Source organism: Vombatus ursinus, unplaced genomic scaffold (genome assembly GCF_900497805.2).
Source record: "Vombatus ursinus unplaced genomic scaffold, bare-nosed wombat genome assembly UNPS02014793.1, whole genome shotgun sequence".
Lineage (NCBI taxonomy): Eukaryota > Metazoa > Chordata > Mammalia > Diprotodontia > Vombatidae > Vombatus > Vombatus ursinus.
The window spans coordinates 15,288,848-15,314,900 of record NW_020954571.1 but is presented as its reverse complement, the minus strand read 5'-3'; the positions used below and the strand labels follow the sequence as shown (position 1 = coordinate 15,314,900).

At 39.1% G+C, this 26,053-nt stretch overlaps 1 protein-coding gene across 5 annotated transcripts in view; it reads right to left on the bottom strand.

The window, feature by feature from the left end:
- The window catches only part of NCOA5 (nuclear receptor coactivator 5), a 30,658-nt gene extending 9,237 nt beyond the window's left edge, over positions 1–21,421 (bottom strand). For 2 of the 5 annotated variants that reach the window (XM_027869772.1, XM_027869775.1), the window contains exons 1-3: positions 21,233–21,421; positions 10,472–10,538; positions 22–507 (exon numbers count right to left, since the gene is read on the bottom strand). In XM_027869772.1, the coding sequence (XP_027725573.1) occupies positions 22–507; positions 10,472–10,509 (524 nt within the window). In that variant the 5' untranslated portion in view covers positions 10,510–10,538; positions 21,233–21,421. Of the gene's footprint in view, positions 1–21; positions 508–10,471; positions 10,539–12,687; positions 12,779–14,883; positions 15,069–21,232 lie in introns of all 5 variants that reach the window. The other 3 variants (XM_027869773.1, XM_027869774.1, XM_027869776.1) reach the window with 3 other exon arrangements.
- Positions 21,422–26,053: the final 4,632 nt, after the last annotated feature.

Below are 26,053 nucleotides of genomic sequence, written 5' to 3'. Positions count from 1 at the left end.
TTACACAAAATTGCCACATACCTATTATAGACAGGATCTCGTGAATCCCTCACATCTTGGTATCTGTCATACATAGGGTCTCGTGGGGCATCCCGAATATTACGCAGATCTCTCACATCCCTGGGATCTCTCAGCTCTCGAGGATCTCCAAGGTCCCTGAGATCTCTTATATCCCGAGGATCCCGCATGTCTCTGGCATCTCTGGGATCCCTCATATCTCTGGGATCCCGCATGTCTCTGAGATCTCTTGGGTCCCTCATGTCTCTGGGGTCCCGCATGCCTCTAGAATCCCTGGGGTCCCACATGTCTCTAGAATCCCTGGGGTCCCGCATGTCTCTAGAATCCCTGGGGTCCCGCATGTCTCTGGCATCCCTGGGGTCCCGCATGTCTCTGGAGTCTCGGGCATCTCGGCCATTCCTGCCATCCCTGGGTTCTCTCCTTGGGCTGCCTCGAACTGGGGACCGATCCCGTCTTGCATCCCGACCATCTCCAAAACCATATGGATCCCTGTGGGGAAGGGAGCAGGAAAGTACTGTGATGAAAAAGACAGCAATGGCCCTTCAACTCTTATATACCTGGTATAGCCAAACTGACACCACCCAATAAGTCTACTCTCCAAATAAGAGCAAACAGACAAGAGTAGCTAGGACACTGCTGGATTTTTAAAGACAGACTCCCCATTTGATCATATATAGTCCAAAGAGTTCTGACAGAACAAAGAAAAAACAAAACACCCACAGGAAGGATTGCATGGCTATCCAGTAAGAGCCTCACGAGGGAAAGAGAGAAAGGGACAAACTGATAAAAGAGGTCACACATGACCAAATAATGAGTTTTTATGAAAGATTATGTCCAAAAGGCAGATCGTGAAAAACTAATTTTGTGAGTGATGATTGTCTTCAGCTTTTAGAAAATTATGGTTAAAATGTCTGCCAGCATAATCAAACTAAACTTAAAGAGGACAGCAAGGTATAATAGATCGACAATATAGATTCTCCAGATTACTGTAAAGTGACAAACATAAATTTATGTACTGACTTCACATAGCTAGATTTGTGCAGCTTTCAGGTAAAGGTTTATATGAAGCACTAATCTCTATGCATTGACTAATGATATTTATCATACCAGAGAGATCATTTGGTGACTCCAAATGAGTTTTCTTTAAAAGACACTTCCCCCTGGATATGCCACCACCAACTTAAGTGTAACATGTCTAAAACTGAATTTATTACCTCAAACCCACTCCTTTCTAGACTTTTTCATTTCATTGTCATTAGACTCTCATTCAACAAGGCTTAAATATTTCCATGTCCTGTTTATTTACTTTGTCCTTCCCACTCCACATTCAGTTACCCAGTCTGATAGATCTTTCCTCTATGATTCCTTTCTCATCCATCCTTTCTCTTTGCCTTTCCACTGTCATCAACCTAGTTAAGGCTCTTATCTTTTCATGCCTGCACTACTGCAACAACTTCTTAACTACTAGAATTAGTTTTCATTCTCCACTTGACTCTAGATATAAGACCAGATTAATCTTCTTGAAATATTCTGCCTCCATATATAACCCTCTATTCTAAAAACCTCAAATTCCTTATCCTGATATTTAAGGACCTTTGCATTCTGGTCTTCACCTTTCAAATTTTATAAATTGCTTGAACTCTTAGATACAGCCAAATAGTTCTGCTCATTGTTCAAACACACCATATGCATATTCCCATCTCTGCCTTTTTGCTCAGGTTGTTTCCCCTGTCTGGGATAATCTCTATCCCCTTTCCCCTCGATGCCAGTATCTATTTGTCTAATTCCTATTTTTCCTCTTAAGACCCAGATCAAAGCTCACCTTCCTCTACAAAGTCTTACCCAACCCAGTCATTAGTAATTTCACCCTCTTCTGAATTCCTATAGAAAGATGGTGGTACTCAATCTCCATACCAGTTATGGATGACCTGGAATGAGTTCTTGTAAACATCTTTTTATATATGACTCCTATCTTATGCAGTGGTAAGCCTCTCAAAGGCAAGAATGCCATATTTCTTTCTATCCCTCGCACAGAGCTTGACAGGTACTTAAAAATGTTTGCTGATAACATAATAGCTTGGCAAGTAACTTGAATTTCATTCCACTGACGTAGACTACAGGGAAAAACTAACTTAAAATATTAAATGGGATTCCAAGATAAACACTGGTCATCCATGTATTTTGAGATTTGCTAGTATTTCTATATCACCTGTTAATGCAAAAATAATAACAGAATATTAGGGTACTTAAATGAGGAAAAGTAAACATAATTTTTTTTTTTTTATTGCAGAACTATCTATCTAAAGTTTCTTGCCCTGCCTACTCTCCATCAGTCTAGGCTTCTCTCATATTATGTTGTGTGGCACTGATGAAGAACAAAATGTGGGCAAATACTCAGGGCCCAGTAGGAAGAAGCAATTGAAGAGTGTTTTGAAGCCATTATGAATTAGAGGATAAACCCACCCTGGGGAGTGTTTGTTAGTAGTCATTAGAATTGGCAACAGCTCTTAGTGTTCCTGGATGGCTCCCAGGACTCCGAGAGATCAGTAACCTGACAGACCACAGACCACAAACACATACACCCAACACATTCAGAGCCAGCCAGCCAGCCAAACAACCAGCTTTAAGGCTCAGAAAGGCCTGCAGGTGGAAGAGGAGGGCAAAAATTTCATATTTTCACAGTACAATTGCAAATAACTTTAGGAAAAAGAAAAAACTCCATGTTAAATTTTCTTTATCTTGATTCCAAGGAAATACCTCACTTACCTGTTAGGTCTCCTTCTCTGGAGGTTGACTTTTAGCCTAGATTATCAAATAATGGGTTCAGGCTTCCAGTTTATGACAGATAAGACCTCCCCTTAGCACAAGAGTTTTTAAAGTCCATCTGAAACAACCCTCTAATGCTTCCCTCAATTATTCGCTGAGTAAAAAGGTAGAAAAGTTAATAGTCACAGCAGAAAGATAGGAAAGATGAAAAGGACTAGTGGGGGGGGAGTGGAAGGGAAGATATTACTCTAAAATGAAAAGGCAAGTAATTTTCTATCCTTTGGAAGATGAATAGCATGCGAGATTGCTCTTTTTGTACAGGTACAAAAAAGCTTTAGGTTCACTTTAAAACCCAAATAAAAAAAAAACAAACAAACAACTAACCCCAGAACAAAATGACCCCTGCTGCCACCCCCTACAGCTTACTCAAAACAAGAACACTGGTAACAATAAGAAAACTACAATGTGCAGGATTCAAAGTGCCACCAGAATAAAATCTTCTGGGTGACAGCCTTGACCTTAGATAACAAGTGGTTCAAAAGCAGGTTTCTTAAGCATAAGAAGGTTCATAACATCATCCCATGATACTAGAAGTGTTTCAGTAAAAGAAACAAATGCATCACCTCTTCAAATACCAGGTTATTAGATGCTAAGAGAGACTAGTGATTACAGACTTTCAGGGTTGAAACCTAGAGATCAGATATAGGCAAGTTAAATAAAAAATCACTTCCAAAATTATGTCCCAAATTCCCTACTACTCAAAAGAAAACAAACAGTTTTTACCTAAGGGGTGCTGTCATGTCCATTATGGAAGACTGGGACAAATATGAGAAACCCAGGCCGTCAGTTCAAATGTTCCTTTTTGAAGTGGTAGATATTTTCCATTCCATTTTGCATTTTCCATTCAGGTACCTAAAGACCCAGAATATAAAGTGAAGCACTGATTGATGAATCTGGGGATGCTGGATCTTCTTTTTGTTGAGAAATGAACTCATGTCTGAGTAACAGGATACTGCAACAAGGCCTTGGGTATCATATTCAGAATGGTTTCTGGTTCTTCATCCTTTTAGAAGGAGAGGGAGGGGCTAATACCAATGTCTTCTTTATTACTTCTTACTGCTTACCATCTTATATCATGTGTTCTTTTGCCTTCGGAAACTAGCTTTTCTTTCCTTGCCCTACTCCCCGAAAGAATTTTCCTTCATCAGTTATTCAAGCTTCTGCTCTGTCACATATAAATACAACTTTCAGAATGGTTGTCTTCTGTGTGACAGCTTGGTTATTTGCCACAAGGTTGCATGATTCCATTAGAAACCAGGAATACAGATACGTACATGATTTGGGGAAAGGAAACATATTAAATCTTTTAAGTCCCCTCATATGTTGCAAATCAAGTCATGCTGGTTTCCTCTCTGGGGAGAAAACTGGTCTTCCTCCAGGCATTAATTTAAAATCTCTTGTTCTCTCAGCTAGATTCATCATTCCAGATATAGATGGCATTCACTGAGGACTGAAAGCTCTATCAAAGTTCTGTAGGACAGAGGATGACACACCAGAAGTAAAGAACCATGAAGACTACCTATAGATATGGCTGCCTCACATCAAAGAGTTGGTGGTAATAAAACACAACAAGAGTCTCATCAATCCAAATAAACTGGTGCTCTGCTGAAAGACAACTTCAAGCTCCATGATTCTTGATGATGGCTAGATTCAACATGTTTTCCAAAATTAAAGTAAGATGAGGTAGACAGAAAATAATCCAAACACGGTATTAAGGATCATTTTGTTCTTTCTTCTTCAGGTCATATGGAAATGCTTGGGAAATATGGAGTGTACCTGGTATCATTACAGTCCTTGTCTTTGCCTTGCATTTTCAGGGAGTCAATGCCTAATCCCTTCAAGTTTAGCATTACTATTTGACACCTTATCACTCATGATAAGATGTGCTAAATCCCAAATGGGAACCAAATGGCCTAGATCTGTAAGAGCCCAATGATTCAGTGATGATTGGGCCCTGATTTGAATTTATTCCAAAGCAGAGTCCCTCATGTAGAGTCATCTGAAGTTGTAGCTTCCCAGTCAAGATGATTAGACCATACCTTAACAGAGGGCAATACGTACCTATGACTCACTCAGGAGTTATTACTTAATAGAAAGATGAGCTAGCAGATGTCCAGCCCACCTTAGACATGTTAAGCGGCGACAGTCCTGTGAAAGCTTTTGTAATTACTGGAGTTCGTTTCGCCATTTTCAAGAAAACAACATAACCTTACAAAACAAAGACGCTATGGCACTTAAACACCATTTTCTTATGAAAAATGAGGAAGAATGAAGTCCGAACCTAAACAAATACTCTTGTTCAGCAGAGGTAGCAAATGGCACACCGTTTTTGTTATAACAGAAAGTAGTAATCAAGGAAAAGGGATCCTGACGCATGTAAAATCTACATGAGCACCAACTGTACCTGTCAACATTTCAGTGTCTTCAGCGATAACTGTGGGCTTCAGTTGGAAGAAGACATTTGAAGCAGGAATGGTACCTGATACTCACCTCTAAGAGAAGTGACAAAATCTTTTGAGAGACTAACCACGCACCAGAAATATTACAATAAAGTTCTTTCTGTCCAGAACTCTTATCTTAGAGATAATGACAAAAATACTGACCCAGTTACTTAGAGGTTTTGTTTTGAATACATTCTTTCATCTGTTTAGCTTTAGGGACTACATTATTAATTAAAGGAGAAGCTTTATTCTTTGATATTAGCATTCACTTTTAGATATTATGTTCAGAAAGGATTGTGGTGAACAAACACATTTCTCTCTTTTTTTTTTTTTGCAGCAAATCAGCATGCCTGTTTAAAAATGCATCATGTTATGATAGCCTGCTGGGGAACCCAGTGAGCAACATATTACCAAGAGGAAGACTGATTCTTAATGGAATCTGAATTAGCCCAGTTGTCCCTATTGTTTACTGTAATAAAACAGCAGGCCAATTCCTACTGTTACCTCACTCCCAAAACCTCATCTAAAACTCATTTCTCAGAAAGGTGACATTAAGGGAAATATAGTGGTGATCTACATGGATATACGTTTACATTTGGTAAGGGCACTAGGGTTCATTTTAAAAGGCAGTTTCTAAATAACATTGCTTATGTTTTTGGTTATTTAAAAAAGATGTAACACTATTTTCCCTCTACTGATGATGGTACATTTAAGGCTAGAAAATGCATCTTCTTCATTAATATCTTGGTGGAAGGATTTTGACTTGTGTAGTTAGTTATTTCCCTGACACAGACAATGTTTGTGGACTATTTACCATCAATGGGAAATTTACGAAGCATTTGGTTAAACATTCATTAATACCTTTAAAAACTGGTATCCCTCTCAAAACATATTAATAGGAGGCACATTGTCTTCTGCCATCTCTCTTATTGTTTTGTCTTGTAGGTGAGACAAACAGATACCACTACACTGATTGTAAGTATCTCTTAGGGAGGAAAGGAAGGGAATCACATCTCCCTGTGACACAGTGTGAATACTCTCTGCAGTGTAATCAGGAATATCAGAAGGGAGGGACAGTGCATTTCTTTTGTAAGCCACTCAGGTCAAGGAATATAAGCTATACCAATCAGTATTTCTTGAAAAATGGATATACAACATATCCACTTTCAATTTATTTGGCAACCACATAGTCAGTTTCCACTTGAACTCTTTAGTTTTACCATACACAGGTAGGATATACTCCGTATCCACCTGAATGCGAGAGGGAAAAAAAAGAAACACAGGCCTAATTTCCATATTTACTTGGGCTGTGAAGTACAGCAGGAAGAAAACAGATGTGTCCACCTAACATCTGTAGCACAACTGCAGAGAGGTATGAGGTAAGGAGGAGAGCAGACATAAACTGGGTTTACTGAGGTTCAACTGAGGTTTTGCAGTTGTCTCAGAATGCCTAAAAATTTACTTGTGCTTTCTAAGGTACACAGAAAAGATATACAGTATATACCTTTCATTCGTTCATTCACAAGCATTCATTAAGTGCCTACTATGTGCTAGATACTATATTATGCATTGGGGATATAAAGACAAAAACAAAATAGTTTCTGCTTTCAAGGAGCTTACTTTCAATGGGTAGGGAGGAACATGTAGACACAGAATAAAAATATATACAAAATAATTCCTGGGGGAGGATACTAGCAACTTGGGGGGAGGGTAATCAGGACAAACTTCTTAAAGAAGTAGAACCTGAGATGAGTTTTGAAGGAAGCTAGAAATTCAACAAGGTAGAGTTGAGAAAGGAGTTCATTCTGGACATAGAGAACTGTCTTTGCAAAGGCATGGAGTCAGGTACATGCTATGTACAAGGGACACCAAGTAGGTTAGATTGGCCAGAATATAAGAGTATATGAAAGAGAGTAATGTGCAATAAGCCTGGAATGCAGAAGCCATGGTATGAAGGACTTTCAAAGTTAAATAATAGAATTTTTTTCATTCTAGAAGGATGTTGGAGCCATTGGAGCTTCTTGAATAGGATAATGACATGGCCAGATTTATGCTTTAGGAATATCACTTTGGTAGCAGAGGGCAGATTGGAAAGGGCTGAGAGACTGAAGACTGGGAGACCAATTAAGAGACTATTGCAATAGTTCAGGGGAGAAGGGATGGGGATCTGAACTAGGTTGATAGCTCAATGCATGGACAGAAATGGGAAAGAATGGGAGGAGTGCAAGCGAGATTATGGATACAGAACCTATAAGACATGGCAAAAGCATGGCTGTGAGGTAAAGTAAATAGATGACAATGATTCTGAGGTTTTGAACCTGGGTGACTAAAAGGACAGTGGCATTGTCAACAGAAATAGGGAAGCTAGGAAGAGGGAAGGGGGTATGGGAAAAGGTAATAAGTTCTGTTTTAGAAATGGAATTGGAGATGCCTTTGGGATATCTAGCTAGAGATTTCAAAAAAGCAGTTGGTGGTGCAGAACCAAAGTTCAGAAGAGATAATGGAGTTGGATATATAGATATGGGAGTTATCTACACAGAGGTTATAATTGCACCCATGGGAACTGATGAGATTACCAAGAAAGTGAATATGGAGAAGTGGGCCCAGGAAAATGCCCCAGGGTATAGAGAAGCACAGGACATAGGACAAAGATAACATAATGATTCATCAAAGAGACTGAGAACTAGCAGTCAATGGAGAACTAGAAGAGGGCATTGTCACAAAGCCCATAGAGAAGTAAGCTTGGGCAGTTCAACGTTGAAGAGAGGTTAAGAAGGATAAGAACTGAAAGCCATTAGATATGGCAATTAAAAGGTGATTGGTAACTTCAAGGGAGAAGTTTCCATTGAGTGATGAGGTTGGAAGCTAGATTACAACAGGTTGAGAGGTATGAGGTAAGAAAATGGAGACAATGAATATAGATAGGCTTTTTTTTAAATAGAAGTTTGACTATAAAAAGGAGAGATATAGAATGATAGTTTGAGGAGATGGGTAATGAGAAATTGAAGATTAGGGAGACAAAAAGAATGATAGAAGGGGCAAGCTACTGGAAGAGGAAGGAGATAGGACCAAGGGTAGAAACAGAGGGGCTGGCATTTGCTAGGAAAAAAGACTACTTCCTTTAAGATGTAAGAAGAAGAGAATAAGAAAAGATATTGAGGTGATCTGGAGTGTAGAGTTGGGGTGAGGTAAAAGCTTGCAACAGATGGACTTAATTTTTTTGGTTAAGTATTTGTCAAAGTCTTCTGTTGAGGGGAGGGGTCTTTTTTTGGGAGGGGGCGGGATTGTGTAGGTAGTTTGAGGAGAGAAGATAAAGTCTGGAACAGACTATGTGAGGAGTAGGACAGAGTCAACTAGGAAAAGATTAAGGGGACTATTGTGTATGGCAAGGGTCCAGTTGAGACTGGATAACATAAATTTGTAGTGGACTTATTCAGCACAGTTCTATGATTTCATCATTATTCAGCAAGAAATATTTGGGAGAGAAAGTGCATGGTGGGAGTAATCTTGAGTTGGGGTTAAAAAAGGGATTAGTAGTGGAAGGATAAGGAGGAAGGGACATAAGGGTAAAGGACAGTATCAAAATGAATTGGTTAACTATAGGTCAAGATTTTTAAACAAGAAAAGGCCAAAGCAGGGGTGAGAGCCTAGGAAAAATAAGGTGGAGGGACTAGCTGATGGAGAACAGGTTCAAAACAGGTAAGACACAGAGAGAGACAGAAGGATAAGCAATTATGACCTGACAGGACAACATCGGTGTTAATGACAGAAGCACTGGAACACTTTTGGATGGTGACAAGATCAAAAGTAGTACCACTCCGTGTGGGTGGCTATAGTGGAGTGAAGGTATCTGAACAAGCGGGACTATGCATATAAATGTATCTGTCCAGATCTATAGGCATAACCAGAGTATTTGCTAACACTCTGCACTCAATTCACAAGGGTGCACAGATCTACCTGACAGTAGCAATGTAGTTGTATTTATAATGTCACTTTATTTTGCAGAACAGTAAAAATGGAAAAAGACCTGAATGCTGAAGCATAACCATGCACCCAGAGAGTACCTTAAATGTGCCACATAGGGACATACAGAATCTATCGATATACTCCACACCTGACATGAGCATAAGTACACGCAAAACCACATAGCAATCATTCCATCTGTGAAGTGAAGCTGATAACATATAGAACCTTCTACCCCCAAATGGTATTTTCAATGTAATTGTTCAGTTAAGCTAAGGTACACAAAGTAGTGACCCATGTTGTTAACTGTATAGGCAAAGATACACTGTATCCCTTCCTGTGTTGAAATAATAGTAGTGCTCAGTTTACTACAGTAAACTTGTATTTTAACTTAGGTCCAAAGTCAAAAATCCATATTGAGTAGTCATTTGACTCCTTTAGAGTCATCAGGCATGAATACATCTGCAACTCACAACAAAACTGAAAATACAGGCTGCACTTGTGAGCTGCAGAGGCAGAGAGGATACAATATATCCTCCTCTGGTGGAAGGGATAACAACATTAAAGTTTCTCCTTTTGACAAAGATAGGAACACAGGCTTATATCCCGAAGAGTCACATCAAGACCATATCTTTTGTACACACCCAGAGTATAAACGGAGTGGGGAAAATGCCCTGCATTTCCAAAAGAGGTTTTGATAGGGCTGGTAGATTTCATTTCCAAGTCGGTAACCCAAATGTGCATGAAAAAAAGGATGTGTGACACAGGGACAGCATCCTTTTAAGCTGCGCTTTTCATAAAACCAGTCTGTACTGGCAGCCTTTAAGAATGAAGAGATGAAACAGTGATAACTGTGCTGTAGGGCAGCATGGGACACACTGAAGACCTCAAGCAATCCTTATAGATGCAGAGGTTTGCTTGCCATTGATACATGAGCCACGGACAAACAGCAGTTTGTCCTCTTCAAATCCCGCGCAACGTTCGTTGCACGCTGAACTTCGCTGCTGGGTTTGGCACCGGACACACAAAGCTTCCTCTGCATCTCCTGATGTTTAAAAAAAGCAGCAAGGCCCTTCACACATGGTTCATGTTCTTATCGTTCACTTGAGCGCCTCTGATTTGTTGGGGGGAAAGGGAAGAAGAGACACTTGGTGGATGAAGTTTGGCTTAACTCCCCAAAGCCCGACTCTCCCAGGGTAATTCGCTGCTTCAGGGTACTTTACCTTCGTGCTGGGCTGGGTCTTGCTGGAGCCGTATTCATATTTCTTCTTTCCGCTGCCTTATTAATATCTGAAAAGAATAATCAACCCATCTGTTCAATGCTACAGAATAAAAACAAGATCATCAGCACATTTCAAATGAGAGCAACAGCAAAAAAAATACAATTGCCAAACAGATGGTGCAAGAAAAATTCATTCAGCAAAGACACATTGTCACTTGGGCAATTTTTATTAAGGCAGTACAATGTCATGACTTGATAAGGAATGGCCCTCAGATTTACAATGAATACAAATCTTGGGCAAAACTGATTCTTTAATGACTAACACTGTGGCAAGTCTTGAAGCCACAATTTCTGAAGGGTCAAATTTAACCCCCTTCACCAGCCTTCAGACAGACTGGCTTTAAGGGCCTCTGAAGTTTTTAATAAGGTAAAAAAGAACAAAGGGCTAAGCAATTTTTTTTTGTTACTGTAAAATGATGGTTGACCAGAATCAGCTCAAAACTTAACAATGTTTTAGAAGGCAAGCAGCCCAGCTTATCAGGCAATTCTCATGTTTTATGCTGCTTTACCATTAAAATTCTCATAATGAGATGGCAGAAATAGCTGATTGTCCTGTCAAATGGAATACTACTATGACCTTCTAAAATTCAACACCCTTTACAGTCAAGAATGAACTTTCAAGGGCCCAGACGCAGAACTTGCTTCCAATTCAAGTGCATTTGGTCTATCAGACCCAAGTAAAGTAATATATTCTATAAACTATAATAGTGAAATTAGTAACTTCACCAAAAATGCTCCTTTAAATAAATTTCTATCAGAAGAACCTGGCACACACAGTACATAAAGTACAAAAGGGAGACTAACATAGAATCATGAAGTTACAGACACACTAACGTGGTCAGCCAAAAACTGCTTGGTAACATGGATAATGAGAACACTGGAGAAGCTGAGAAGTGATGAGGTACCAGAAGACATGTATTCAATGAAACAATAATGGAACGCAAAGTTTACTTATATCCACGAAAACTAATTGGTTTAGAAAAGTCAATCAAGTGATAAAGTTTTGTTTTCCTTAATCCAAATGGGGACAATTAAAAGTATATTATCAAATATTATTAAGCATCCAGAAAGCTATGATGCTTAAAAGTGATTATTAGATTTTTTTAAAAATTCCTATTCAAATTCTTGAATTGAGACAACTAAGGAGGAACTTAGTGTTATAACCTAGAGTTTTAAGATCCAACAAAGAAAGCAGCTAACTTTGTGTGTACTCTCCAGGTCAATTCAATATACATTATTCTAACTGGATCTTCAAATGAGAATATTTTATTTTTAAATCAGGAAGCTTTCTCCACTAAGTATAAGAAAAAAGGTCAATAGCCCTTTGATTAAAAAAAAAATGAGGACAATAAAAAACTTAATAGAAGCATATTTCACAAAAATAGAAGGTAGGTTTTTTTTATTTAGCATGGCCTGGCTGCAATCGTTACTTTTTTTTTTTTTTAACATAGGATACATTTTCTCAATAGTTCTGAAGCAATGATACTCTGGACCATGTCTCTACAAACTGCAATCTCCTGCTCTTCAAACCCTTTTATTTCTAGATTTGAATATTCTTATATTCTTTAGGGAAAACGTGCCACCAGAATCATTTAGCTGTTAAGAACAATGGTCTAAAGATGGGAAGGCCTGTCTGTTCAATCATTTTGTACAATGTAGCATAATGTCAAGTACAAATAGGAATCTAATCATCTTCCTCATCATTTCACCAGTTTTAAAAGTATTTCTGCAATTGTGAGAACATTTAGAAAATATCTACTATAAAAGCAGGGCTATATTCTGCTGTAGGCACCTAAAAATTCTGCATTAGATGAATATTTAGGTGATGGGTTGATAAAAATAGTATTAAGATGTGCTTTCCATTAAATTACAGGTAATTCTATTCACTCTAGAATGCCACCTATTGATACCAACTTTAGAATAATAAAGAATCATAGAATCTGAGTTGGAAGGGATCTTTAGGGTTATCTGATCCAAACCCTTACTTGCCAGAGAATTACTGAGAAAATGTATCCTACATAGGAATCCCTTCTCTAATATCCTTGATAAGTAGCTATCCAGCCTTTGAACATTTCCAGTAGCTCCATCCCTCCTAGATCCCTCCACCCTCCATCTCTGGCCCATTAGGACAGTTGCCCACCACTCACCTATCCCTACCTTATATTTGGAAAGCAACTTTCCTTTCCTGAGTGGCTCCTGGGGCTTCCTAGGATCTTCTGCAACAGTAGGCTGTTTGTGCACAGAGCACCTACAGGGTGCAACACCATTGTTGAGAGGTAGGGCCAGGGGACAGGGATGAGAACTGCTGTTTTATAGGCAGACACACAGAGGTTCAGAAGGAGGCAAAAGAGCTCAAGCTTGGGAGTCAGAAGACCTGTGTTTTGGCTGGCTCCTCCACTAACCAGCTGTATGGAACAATGCATTGCATAATTTTGCCCATTGCCCACTGTTGTTGGGTGGAAAAAAACGGAAAGAAGTGTGTTATATGGCCTAAATGCCAAAAGCATTTCTAGTGAGAGTGAAATAAATATTTTGAGGGATGCTAGAATTTTAAAAACGGTTTGTAAAGTCAAATATAAGTGTTTTTTTTTACAATGCTTTGTACTTTTAAATCATTTGAATAGAATTTTACCTTTGAGTATGAGTATGAATTTTAAAATATTTTTTTTTACATGAAAAGGCAATATACTAGTAAACAAGTGCCAAGCCACTTCCCTTCCTTGGGCCTCAGTCTCCTCATCTGTAAAACAAAGGGATTAGACTAGATGATTTTAAAGTTTCCTTTCAAGCTCTAAGATACTATGATTGAGCCCCAAATTTAGGAAATATATTTGGCTGGTCTGGTTTAATATAAGTTTCTTCTATAAAACCTCTAAAACAACTTTCCACATTTCATTGCAGGAATCATAGATGAACAACCTTTTAAAAGTAGCATACTAAGTCTTAATTTAGACACCCCAATTTAAGACTTCCTGTGCTTGAACAGTCCATTCTTTATTCAAGTCTTTGTAGACTGCAAAACTTTACCAAGAGCAGGAAGCTATACTAATTTTTTTGTCTGGAAAGGACAAGGCTTGGACAAATCAAACAAGCCTTTCTTTCTATCCCACTGGATTGATGTCTTTTTTTTTTTTTTTGAGGGGGTGTTAAGAGCAGTAGAGGTCTGCAATTAGGATTAAAAAAAAATGCACTGAATTTTTAGATAATCTGTAGGTTTTTAAGGGAAGAAGGATGAATAAGTCATGAAAACCAAAATCAGTTTAAGGGAACCAACTCCAAAATGACATGATTCAAGAGCCAGGAAAATCTACCTTCCACTCTTTCCCAAAACATCTCTCCTCCACTGGCTTTATAATTCCACCAAAAGTTCACTAAAAAGATTTCCTTTTAAAATGTAAATATTTCTGGGATTAGTTAAAGAGTTTTGATATGAATTCCTTTAATCAAATACCTTCAATTTCAACATCTATCTAGGCCAGGATGGTCTATATTGAGGAAGTTTGATGTAGGGGAGAAGGGAGAAATAAGGGAGGAAGGGAGTTGTTATTTTAAAGTACTTACAGGAAGACCAAACCATAATAGAGTGTGTCAAAGATTAGCATGAATACATTGGGCAAATTGTGTCTAGGAAGAAGATAGAGAATTCCATCTTCTCCCTCTATCTTTACCCTGTCACCTGTAACAAGAACATGTAGGCTGCCATTCTCTTCCCTAACAAACTCAAATGTTTATTTCTATAATTTAAGTGGTCCAACAATATTATTGTTGTTTTAGGCATGTCTGACTCTTCGTGACTCCATCTGGGGTTTTTCTTGGCAAAGATACTGGAGTGCTTTGCTATTTCCTCCTCCAGCTCATTTTACAGATGAGAAAACTGAGGCAAACTGGGTTAAGTGACTTGCCCAGAGTCACACAGCTAGGAAGTGTCTGAGGTCAGATGTGAAGTCTGAAAGACTTCCTTACTCCAGGCCTGGCACTCTATCCACCGAGCCACGTACTGCCACTCAAAACCATTACATGGGAAGGTGCAGAGTCTTGGATTAAATATGTGTCTATTTTCAAGTGACTTTGAAAACTGAAGTAAAATGTTTTTAAAAAAGAGAAAACATACCAATTCAAAGAATGTGGCATAGAAATACATAATGCAAAATAATTTGAAAGATCAGTTGAATGGGAAGGAGTTGAATGTTTGTAGTACACAAAAGAAAAAGGTGAAAACTCCCAAATAAAGATTCATTGTTAATATAGTTTTATTTTTGACTATATTTTAGATGTTTCACACAATAGTCTCTAGATAAATCTGCATGTGAAAAATGTATATTGCAAGAAGTAGTAAATATGAGAGTGGCTTACCTTACCTATCCCAGTTGCCTTTAACAAAGGCAACCCTTCTTCCCCTCCAAAATCTGGACCTCTTCATTCATATGGCATGAATCCCTAAGCAATGGAACACACTGAGGGCTGGAATTATTAGTAGCACTGTGAGCCTAGGAATCAATACCCAAGGACAGCACCACCACCTAGCCATTGTAACATTCCTAGGGATGATATAAATAGCACAATTATAAAACTACCCCAAAAGACTTATTAGAAAAGAATTAAATCTTAGTAATCAGAAATTATTCAACTCAGATAAGGTGATGAGAAAGATGTCACTATATGGCACTTTAAAAGAAAAATATGTTTTCAAGAAAGTGACTGTCACAGTGAGCTCTCAAATGGGGGGGGGGGCAAGAGATGATATCCAAAAACTACTACTTTCTTTCTATTCCTTTTTCCAGAAACCAAACCTGGTTCATTCTATAATTAGATATGTCTATTCAATGTACTGTATAATCTCATCAACCAAATCTTGCTTCCCTTTTTAAACCAGTCCTTTATGTTTATCACAGTGCCTGGCACATACTAAGCACTACATAAATGTAAGTCGTTACTACCACTACTGCTACTACCACCACAACCACCACCACCCACCACAACCACCACCATCCGTGTTTCCTTACACTTGGAAGCACCAAGGATGCATTCATTCTGTTTACTTTTCTCCTACAAAAGAATATACCTACTTGCATTTGGACAAAAGTAACATCATTCCTAGAAAGAGGAATGAAGAAAAGTATTCTAGTATTCCTGAGAGGCCCTAGGGAATACTGATCTGTCTAGATTGTACAATGATAACCAGTTCCAACATCTATATCCACAGGGACCCCACTGTCAAAACAGGGTAGAATCTATATTATTTAGTTAAATCTACAATCTCTATTGACCCATTATACAACCCCTCTGCCCCTTTCTTTGTTACTGATATTTTATTAACCTAAACAATCCCAACAAAAATCTTTATTAGCATTCTATTATCACACTGTTTCTGCTTTCCTAATGAAAATAGTACTGGGCTGAGAATGAGGACATCTAGTATCCACTCAGCTCTAAGAACTTGATTAAGTTATTTATTGTCACTGTACCCTGCGTTTTCAATCAGAAAAATGTAGATAGTACTATCTGTTCCACCTCATAGCATAAATGATTGGATAAAAACAGAATGATATGGTAAGCCTTCACTACTGTGGAAAAATAAAGGAGAAGGCCAATCTAAAAAAAAAAAAAGAAAGAAAAAAATGAAATATAGTTTTATTAAAACATTCACTAGCTCAACTGGGACAAGAAATTATGGATGGTTAAGTAGAGGTCCTTGGGGGAACTACATAGAATAATTTACAATTAACATATCAGTAATGGTAATAAGGTGCTATGGAAGAGCACTAAATTTGCAGTCAGATGACCTGAGTTTCAGCTATGCCACTTAATACTTGCGCAATCTCAGGCAAGTCATTTCAGTACTTTGGGACTCATCTTCCTCATCTATGAGGAAGCTAGACTACAGGACCTCTACAATCCCTTCTAGTTATAAATTTATAATCCCATAGTACACATACATGCCAAAAAATCGTGGAAAAACTTATTCTCTTAATAGGCAAACTATACCCCACAACCCCAGTATCATTTATTCTATTTTCTCAGTAAACTTTTTTTCAGAGTTTCACATAGCCTCCATCTAAATATACATTCAGAATTAATGAGTCCAAATTGATTAGATTTTGTAATATGTATTACTTTATGCTTTAAGAAGAACGAACACTCCCAATGAGAGAATTATTAGTGTCCTTGGTGGAACATTAGTTCAAACAGGGAGGAAGAGAGGGACAGGTCTGGTGGGTATGGAGCATAAGAAAGTTCTCTATCTCTAATAATGGAGTTCAGAGGTTTTTCCTCAAAGATATCAAGTGGTTCAATGTTATTCATCTATTATATCAGACGATTCAAGAGAAAAAAAAGACTTAATTTTTACTGATAATTAGTTTTCATTCTATGGGCAGCTAGATAGAGTGGTAGGTCTGAAGTCAGGAAGACCCATCTTCCTGAGTTCAAAGCAGGCTTCAGACATTTACTACCTGTGTGATCCTGGGTAAGTCACTTAACCCAGTCTGCCTCAGTTTTCTCATCTGTAAAATGAGCTGGAGAAGGAAATGGCAAACCACTCCAGTATCTCTGCCAAGAAAACCCCAAAGGAGGTCATGAAGAGTCAGACACAACTGAAAAACGACACATCTTTAATTCTCTATATCTGTCTACCCCTTCCTCTATGTAGTAAGCTGATACTTAATTTCTCCTAAAATAGGGACTTTCAGGGGAAGACTTATCTTCTCCTCCCCTCAGTCTGTTACAGTAATTACAGAAGCCATTACTATGGCTTTCATTAAGAATGAAAACATTTAGAATAGCATAGACAGTAGAACTCACATTGTTATCTCCAAAGATAATGGAAGCACTAAATATCCAGGGTGAAAGAAGTGAATTCAAGTTACAGAGTTCTAATCATGTTAATGCTCTAAAAAGGTTTGTTACTACTAATTCTGTTCAATACCATCTGATGGACTTTAAAAGTATTCTTTGGATGTGCATTAAAATTTTAAGTTTCCTTTTTTGACTTCCCAGTCATAAAATGGCAGAAAATAAAATACTAACCACTGATGTTGCCACATTTTGATAATATGCCTTCCAAGTGTTTGTGGCTCTTTGGGGGCAAATTGACAACTAAAGTTCTCTAACTTTTGTGAATCAGAGTTGTCAGTGGGGTTTTGTTGATGACGTTAGACTTCCTCTTGCTCTTTTGAGACATTTTGCTTTCAGATCCAAATGCAACTCTTCACAAAATTATGGACATATGTACCACTTCACATTCACACCACTAGAAGCAAAATGGGAGCAAATCTGAAGCAAATCTGAAGTTAGTAAGTTCAGAGGCCTTCTTTCTTTTTAATCAAAGAAAGTGAAAGTAGGCTAATGCTATTAGCTGAATCAAACATCTAAAGCTTGAGGGTTAAACATAGTTGAATTTTAAAATGGAATAAGATGTCTAAAAAGTAGATTTCAATTATACTGGAGAAACTACTTCTAACTGTATAGCTTCTATTATTCTGAAAGATACTTAATATGAACAAGTCCCTCATCTTGTCCCTTCCTTTTTGAAGGTAAATGGATTTCAAGATACTTCTAACTACTACAAAACTATTAAACAAAATTTTTGTAGATTTTTTTGCTCAAAACCTAATAATACAAACTCATCCATGAACCATAACCGCAATTCTAAATTGGAAAACTGGCACATAGCGATTGAGTATTGTTACAATTAAAATTACAATCCACTACTTCTATTTCTATTGTTACAATTATAATTACAATCTACTGCCTCTATTTCAATCATTTTCTTGGGCAGATTTGAGTTTTGAACTCAGCGTGAACTTTCCCCGAGTATACACAAGAAACCATAAAAAAGCACACTAATATGGCATCAAAGCAATGTACTCATACCATTTTAGGAGTCTGTGAGTCTATCCTTACCTGTTGCAGGGAAAAACACAAATGGCATTTGTATAGGGACAAAAAGGAAATTACATCCTTTATTATTTGGAATAAAAAACCATGAGTACTAGCAAGAAAAGTTATTATAGATAGTTGATAATAAATTATAAATTTCTCTTACAAAACCTATATTCTTTCTTAAAACAGCTCTTTTTTTTTGTAAAGCAACACAATCAATTTTCTTAACACAAGTAATTTTAAAGAATAAATTTCCTGTGGCAATTCTACTTTTAACATGTAAATATTCAACTGGGCACAAAAAAATATCTTCCTTAAAAGTCAAAGTTTTGTACAGTTTTCAAAAGGTTACCTTTGATTTACAGGTTCAAACTAGTCTTAAGAAATTCAATAATTTCACATCCAAAGTAACTTTACTCCTTCGTTGATAAGAGATCTTTTCCTTTACAGTTTTTAAAAACATGCATTGCACTAGACAAGTCAAAAAACATTAAACTTCATAGAAAGCAATGCTTTAAAAGGCAGGGTAAGAGAAACATCTTTAGAGTTTAGTAGAATTTTGACTGGGGGGGTCAATTATTTCCTTAATGTAAAAAGAACAAGTGTAGTTGACCTATTCAATTTCCCTATTTAGCAAAGGAGGGAAAAACTGACAATGTGTGAGAGTATTTATTTCTGGTGGTAATAAAATTATCTGAAAAGCAGCAGGCATGCTGGCATTATGTGTTCTGCTGTCATTCTGTTTTGTGTTGCCCCATTTGTTACCTTTTCAGAAAGTGCTTTGATCCCTTCATTACTACCACTACCATTTACTAATACAGGATGAAGAGTTCTTCTGTAGGGGAGGGGAAAGGAGGTCATTATTCTTTTAAAAATCAATAGTTCACTTAAATTTCATTCCAAAGATTTTGGCACACTTATTTCACAGGACAAACCTTTTGGTCACACTTATGTGATACTGTCACTTAAAACCAGTGAGAAGGTAAAAATTTTCCTCATTAGTGAATCATGTGAACTTTATATTTTGGGATGGTTATTTCATTTTTTCTCACTAAGTGTCAAACACAAGTAAGCAACATTAAGGAGAAGGAAAACAAATATTAAACATTCTTTCCCAAGACTTCCTTTTCTTAAAAGTAAAATTTCATTCAGATATTCTTATTTACTAAGTGGGTCTCAGAAATGCACTGCCACCTGCAGGTCAATGATGTAGAGGTAATTGTGATAATTTTTTGGAAAAGTAAGACTCAAACACCCAATCTTTTCTTGGTGGGAAGGGTAGATCATAATTCTCAAATTCCTGTCCAAAATGACTCTTCCCACAAAGTTCTTAAACTGACTCTTGAATGAAATCTAAGTCTGATTTCCCCTTACATAAGAAAGTTGTTTAGAAACTTGGAGGTGATCTCAGTCTTATACAATTTCTATATCAAAACCACACCATTATTTCAAAATAATACTGAATTAATAAAAGAAATCCCTAGAATAACCCAAGAGTTGACTATATTTAACAATTCCCCTTTAAATAACTTAAAAAGTGCCTGTCAAAAATATATAGGAAAATGAACAGATTTTAGATGACCTCTGACATCCCTTCAAACTCTAACAACAGTCTATGGCCTACGAAAAAGCTAGACATATTAAATGGCTTCAACAAATAGATTTTTATAAGCATGCAACATTGAACATTGCTTCTGGGAGGGTCATTTCCATTAGAAGTTACAAACTTGGTTTTGGACTTCACATTTAAGAATGTGGTAAACTTCAAAGAAAATCTCAAGGATGACAGAAAGATGGGGAAAGGGATGATGCAGAAACTAGATTTAAGGAAGAAACCATCCTTTTGTTTATATGCCAACAAACAGAGACAAGTGAGATTTGTTTAATCCAAGTAAAACAAGGATTGAGCTTCGGTGTTTTCTGAACGTCATGTTTTCACGCCACAGACTGATTTAGGCAGCAAGTGTCACCATTTCTGTTTCCCAAGTTCAAAAACCAAAAGCTCTTCCCATCAGCTCTCGTAGAAGGGTCTTTTATTTATTTTTTATTTTTTTATTTTTTTAAAGAAGCCACCAGGCTGCTCTTGAAGGAAACAGAGCAAACACCCTGAAAGGTATGCTCTCGACACTGTCCTTTGGGAACAAGAGTGATCGAGCCAGTTAACGACAACGGAGTACGCACGTGAAATCGAGGGGTGCTAATTACAAGGCACTTCACATACCAGGCGCTTCAAGCACAACAAACTACGGCACGCGGCACGAGGAGAGGCCAAAGGCAACCGCTCCGGGGCGAAGCTGGAGCCAGAGGCGGGGCGGCGGGGGAAGGCATGATCAGTCCTCCAACTCCAAGGGAAGCTTTGGGAGCGCCCCATCATTTTCCGGCACACAGGGACGACTCGGGACGGCCAGAAGGCCTGAGGGAGGACGGCTCACGGAGGTGGGGTGGGGGCGGAGGCGCGCGCCGGCGGCGGAGGAAACGCGCTCCTTCCAACCTTTCAGACACCTCAGGCCTCGCCCCGGCGCAGCGCGCGCCACGCTGCCGGGGGGCGGGGGGAGAAGAGCCTGGAGGAGCACGCGAGGAGACGCGAAGGGAAGGAGAGGATAGCGCGCGGGCGCGCACGAGGCCAATGAGGACCGAGGACCGAAGACCGAAAGGGGGGCCCGGGTTTGGAGCGAGCGAGCGGGGGAGGGGAGGCGCGCGCCGAACAAGCTCCTTTCTCCCTTCACCTCATCCTCCCATCCCAGCCTTGCCATTCGATTAGCCAGTACCGCGTAGACCCTAGCTGACAGCTCCTGGTTTCCGCCCCATCCCTGTCACTCACCGCTACCAGAGCCGTGGGCCTTCCCCAACCGTTCTTTTCCTCAAGGGGCAGCCACCGCCACCACCGCTGCCGTCACACACACTTAGGCCGCTAAGGCCTCCTCCGTTCTCGTAGCTGTCCGTCGTGGGACAAAGGCGCCACCAACCGACCGGCGCGGGCACGAGAGAATGGCGGCGCGGGCTGAAAGTGGGGTGGGAGGCGGACGGGCAGGGGCAGGGGGACGGGGACGAAGGCCTGGGGGCCGCGCACGTAACGGGTGCGCGGCAGTGTCGCGAGAGAACGCCGGTTTACGGCAGGTCGAGTCGGAAGCTCGGAGGGCAACGGGTCCCGCCCCTTCCTTGTCAATAAATTGGGCGCGGGGAGGTGGGGGGCGGTGCATACGTCACTTGGGCGGTTGAGGGTAGCGGTTACACGTTTTCGAGCTTCAGTCTGTGACCGTTCCTTAGGGATTGAGTTAGTACACTGCTCTCACTTAGCCTAGAGACACCACATTGCATCTCCGGTTTCCCATCCGGCCCCCCCCCCCTCCCTCTCCGCTCCTCCCCCACCCCCCCCCGCCCCCCCCCCCCCCCCTCCCCCCCGTCCCCCCGAGGCCCCCCCCCCCCCCCCCCCGCCAAGTACCAGGCTGTCAGTGCTCTTCTTTTTTGCGTTTGGTCCTTGGTTCAAACCCTGACTTTTCGATGTACTACTTGTGTGACCTTGGGAAAATCACTGCCCCTCACTTGGGTTCAGTTTTCTGAATTATAAAGTGAAATTGTTGAATGTTTCCAGTCGTCCCTAATACTGTTAATGAGGAAAGCCTTAAAGAGTGGGATAGGATCAGAGATTCAGAGCTAGGGGGTTGGATGGAGGGCTAGGATCATAGATTGTAATTTTAGAGTTGGAAGGGACCTTAGAAGCCATCTAGTCGAACCTCATTTTTACAGTTGGAAGAAACTGAGGCCCATAGAGGTTAACCCCAAGGTCATACAGGTAGTGACAGAACTAGGATTAGAACCAAGGTCCACTAGACTACAAATCCAGTTCCTTTCTACTGCACGCAGTGTCTCTACACTGTCTGCTGGTCATAACTGTCAGAACACCTGGGTTATAATCCTGACTGTTGCTAAATCCCTAGGTGTGATCTAGGAAAATCACTTTCCCTTCCTGAGACTCAATTTCTCTATATGTAAAATAAGTGGAGTTGGATTAGGTGCTTTCCAAAGTCCCTTGAGGCTCTAAATCTACTTTTCTCTCTCCAGTCATCTGCTCCATTAGAGCTAATAGGACCTTAGAAATCGTCTAGTGTAACACTTGGAACTACTTCAGGTTCTTTGTGAGCCTACTCCTTCATAACATACTGACCCTTTCCACAAAATATGCTTTCCAATTCAGAGTCAGCTCTCCTGGCTTACCACCTGCTCCTTCCATAAGAAAGAGCATTAGATTTGTTATTTGGTTTGAAATTGACTGCCACTAACATGTATAACCTTAGGCACTTCTGCCTGAGCCTCATTTTCCTTTTTTATATGGAGAGAGGTAAGGTTGGAGTAGATGAGCTCTAAATTCTGTCATTCTGTAAGACATCCTGAATGCAAAGAAAATGAATTCCAGTCTAAACATTCTTTGTTCATATTCTTTGAGTGAGGTAGGAAGGAGAAGGTATTTGGGAACACGTACTTTTGGATCTTGAAGTATCTTTAGAGGTTTCCTAGTGTAATTGCCTTAATTTGATGGATATTGAAGCTGAGGTCCAGAGAGTTCTGCAATTAACCCTGAGAAACTAAGTTTGACTCCAAATACTTTCCACCAAAAACTTCAATCTCTCTGTATCACAAAACTCAAAGAGATTCATACATACAAGTCACAGAATGTCAGAGTTGGAAGGGAATTTAGAACACCAGGGCACAGAATGTTAGAATTGGATGGAGAATTTAGAGGTCATTTAGTCCAAGCCCATCTGATGTTTGCCTTTGGTCAGACTGTCACTTATGACTGTAATGTACTTCTTCCTGGTATTGGACTCTGTAGCTCCTTTCAAAGTTACTGTCTACCTCTTGGAATTACTTTGTGTTACTTGGTATATACTTTGTATTTACTTATATAGATACATGTTATATCCCCCTGGAGGATGTGAGCTCCTTGAGAAAAGACATTGTTGCATATTTAACTTTGTATTCCTGGTGTTCTCAGTGTCCAGCAGAGTTGGGTTTTTATTTTTTGCTTATGGTAGGACTTAATTAAATTGAATCCTCTCTTTTCAAAGATGATGAAATTGATGTACTTTAAGATTAATGTGAGTTGTATGTGGTCATGCAGCATTATACATGCTATTGTACTATGAGTTTCTCTATTTTCTGCTTTAAGTGTGAGCCTTCTTATAGGAAGGTTTCTGGCCTTTGTGTTTTGAATAGTACCCAGTGAATTAAAAGATGAGATGGATTCTCTGATGCTCTCTGGAATAGCTATGGGCCACAACAAATCATACTGATGGGACTTGAAGGAGTGCAGTAGCCTGCCTGGGGCAGAAGAGAAAGACTTGTAGAATTTATCTTAGAGAAAGAAAGGAGTACATAAGGTTGAAGAAGACTGCTCTCTAGAGCTGACTTTGCCTGAGGGGTCAGAATGAAAGATCTAAGATCACTTTCTACTGATCCCCTGCTGCTCATTTTGACTTCTCCTAAAGATAGACCAGAAGGTCTGGACTATAGAAAATAAATTTTTAAAAAATCATTTGGGACACATCTAACACCATGGATGATAAAAGATTGAAGAGGTCAAATACTAGATATAAGTGCTTGCAGAAGGCTGTCTAATCTTGAACCCTGGATAAATGTAGTATGAAGGATTCTCATGAAAACTGGAAATGTTCCACACTGACCAAAAGTGCCAAAAAAAAAAAAAAAATCAAGTGAGTTCAGGTGGAGGAAAATCCATACTATGAAATTGTTCAGAGGTCTGGAAATGCAGAAGAGAGCACATGAAAATAAATACTGTCTGAAGAAAAGAAAAAGTAGGAGGCGATAGCAATAGAGGACATCAGGAAAAGTTTCTTCATGTAGATCAGTGGAGTCAAGCACAAATTGAAATGGGAGTCACTAAACTGTATGAGGGTCTCTGCCAATAGCAAATTGACTTAGAAAACTGCATATTAGTGTTAACTTTTATTTATTGTATTTTTATTTTTAAAATATTTCCCAATTACACTTTAATTTGGTTCACACTCAGAAGTGTTGTGGGTCATATGTGCCAAGAGGGCTGTGTGTTTGACACCTCTAATATAGACATCAGCTTTTGAGCTGAACTTTGAAGGTAGAATGGGTTGCCTAGGGAGGGAGTAGGTTCCTCCCCCACTGAGTCTTCAAAGAAAAGCTAGATGACAACTTGTCAAATATATTGTTCATTTTCAGTTTTACACTGAACTAGATGGCCACTGAAGTGCTTTTGAACATGAAATATGATTCTATTGTTGAATGGAAAAGAAATCGAAGTAAAAATTCTGTAGATTTTTAGATAGTGAAGACTTTTAGAAAGAATCATTCAACATGTTAGAGTAGTAACAATAACTAACATTTATATAGCACTATATGACAGGCATTGTGCTAAGCATTTTACAAATATTATCTCTTCTGATCCTCACAACTTCATAAGGTAGTTTGCTATTATTATCTTTATTTTACAGATGAAGAAACTGAGGCAAACAGGTTAAGTGATTTTTCCAGGGTCACACAGCTAGTAAGTGTCTGAGGCCAGATTTAAACCCAGGCTGTCCTGACTCCAGGTATGGTATGCTATCCACTAAGTTACCTAGCTGCCCAGAGTACTCTGGTCAGTGCGCTGTGTGCATGCAATGATGACTAAAACAGTCACCACCCTCTAATTTATACTCCAGTAGGAGAAATAATATGGGCACACATTTATAAACTATATTTAATTATAAATTCAATGAAAAAGTCGCTGAGCGTGTCCTGTGTATAATACACCATCCTATATTATGAACATCTTTGAAAATCTATAGCATTTGGTACCTCTTACTACTATACTTTCAATTTCTGCTTTGTATCATGTTGTATCTATATAGTCTCGTGGCAAGAGTGCTGGGTTCAGTGTCAGTTAATTTTGCTTACCTGTGCAACCTTGGGCATAGTCAAGCAAAACAAATTCATATAGTAGCTACATCCCAAAATATATGTCTTTGCACCTTGAGTCCATCACTTCTCTGTCGGGATGTGAGTAATGTGCTTCATTGTAGGTCCTCTGAAGATGTGGTTGATCATGCTTGGATTAGAGTTCTAATGACTTTCAAAATTGTTTTCCTTTACCATGTCAGTCAATACATATTTATATAGTGCCAACTATGTGCCAGGCAGTGTGCTAAACAACAAGGATGCAAAGAAAGGCAAAAGAGAGCTCCTACTCTTAAGGAGTTCATAATCTAATGGGGAGATAACATGAAAACAACTATATACAAACAATATGTAAGGATAAATTGGAGATAATCAACAGAAGGAAGATACTAGAATTAAGGGAGTACTGGGAAAGACTTCTTGTAAAATGTAAGATTTTGACTGGGACTTTAAGAAAGCTAGTGAAGCCAGGAGATGGAGATGAGAAGAGATTCCATGCCTGGGGGACAACCAGCAAAAATTAGGAAATGGAATGTCTTATTCAGGAAATAGTGAGGAAGCCAGTATCACTAGATCAAAGAACATATGGGAGGAATGTAAAGTATGAGTAGCCTGGAACAGTGGGAGAGAGCAGGTTATAAAAGGTTTTGAGTGCCAGAGAATTTTGTATTTGACCCTGGAGTCATACAGGATGACTGGAGTTTATTGAGTAGGG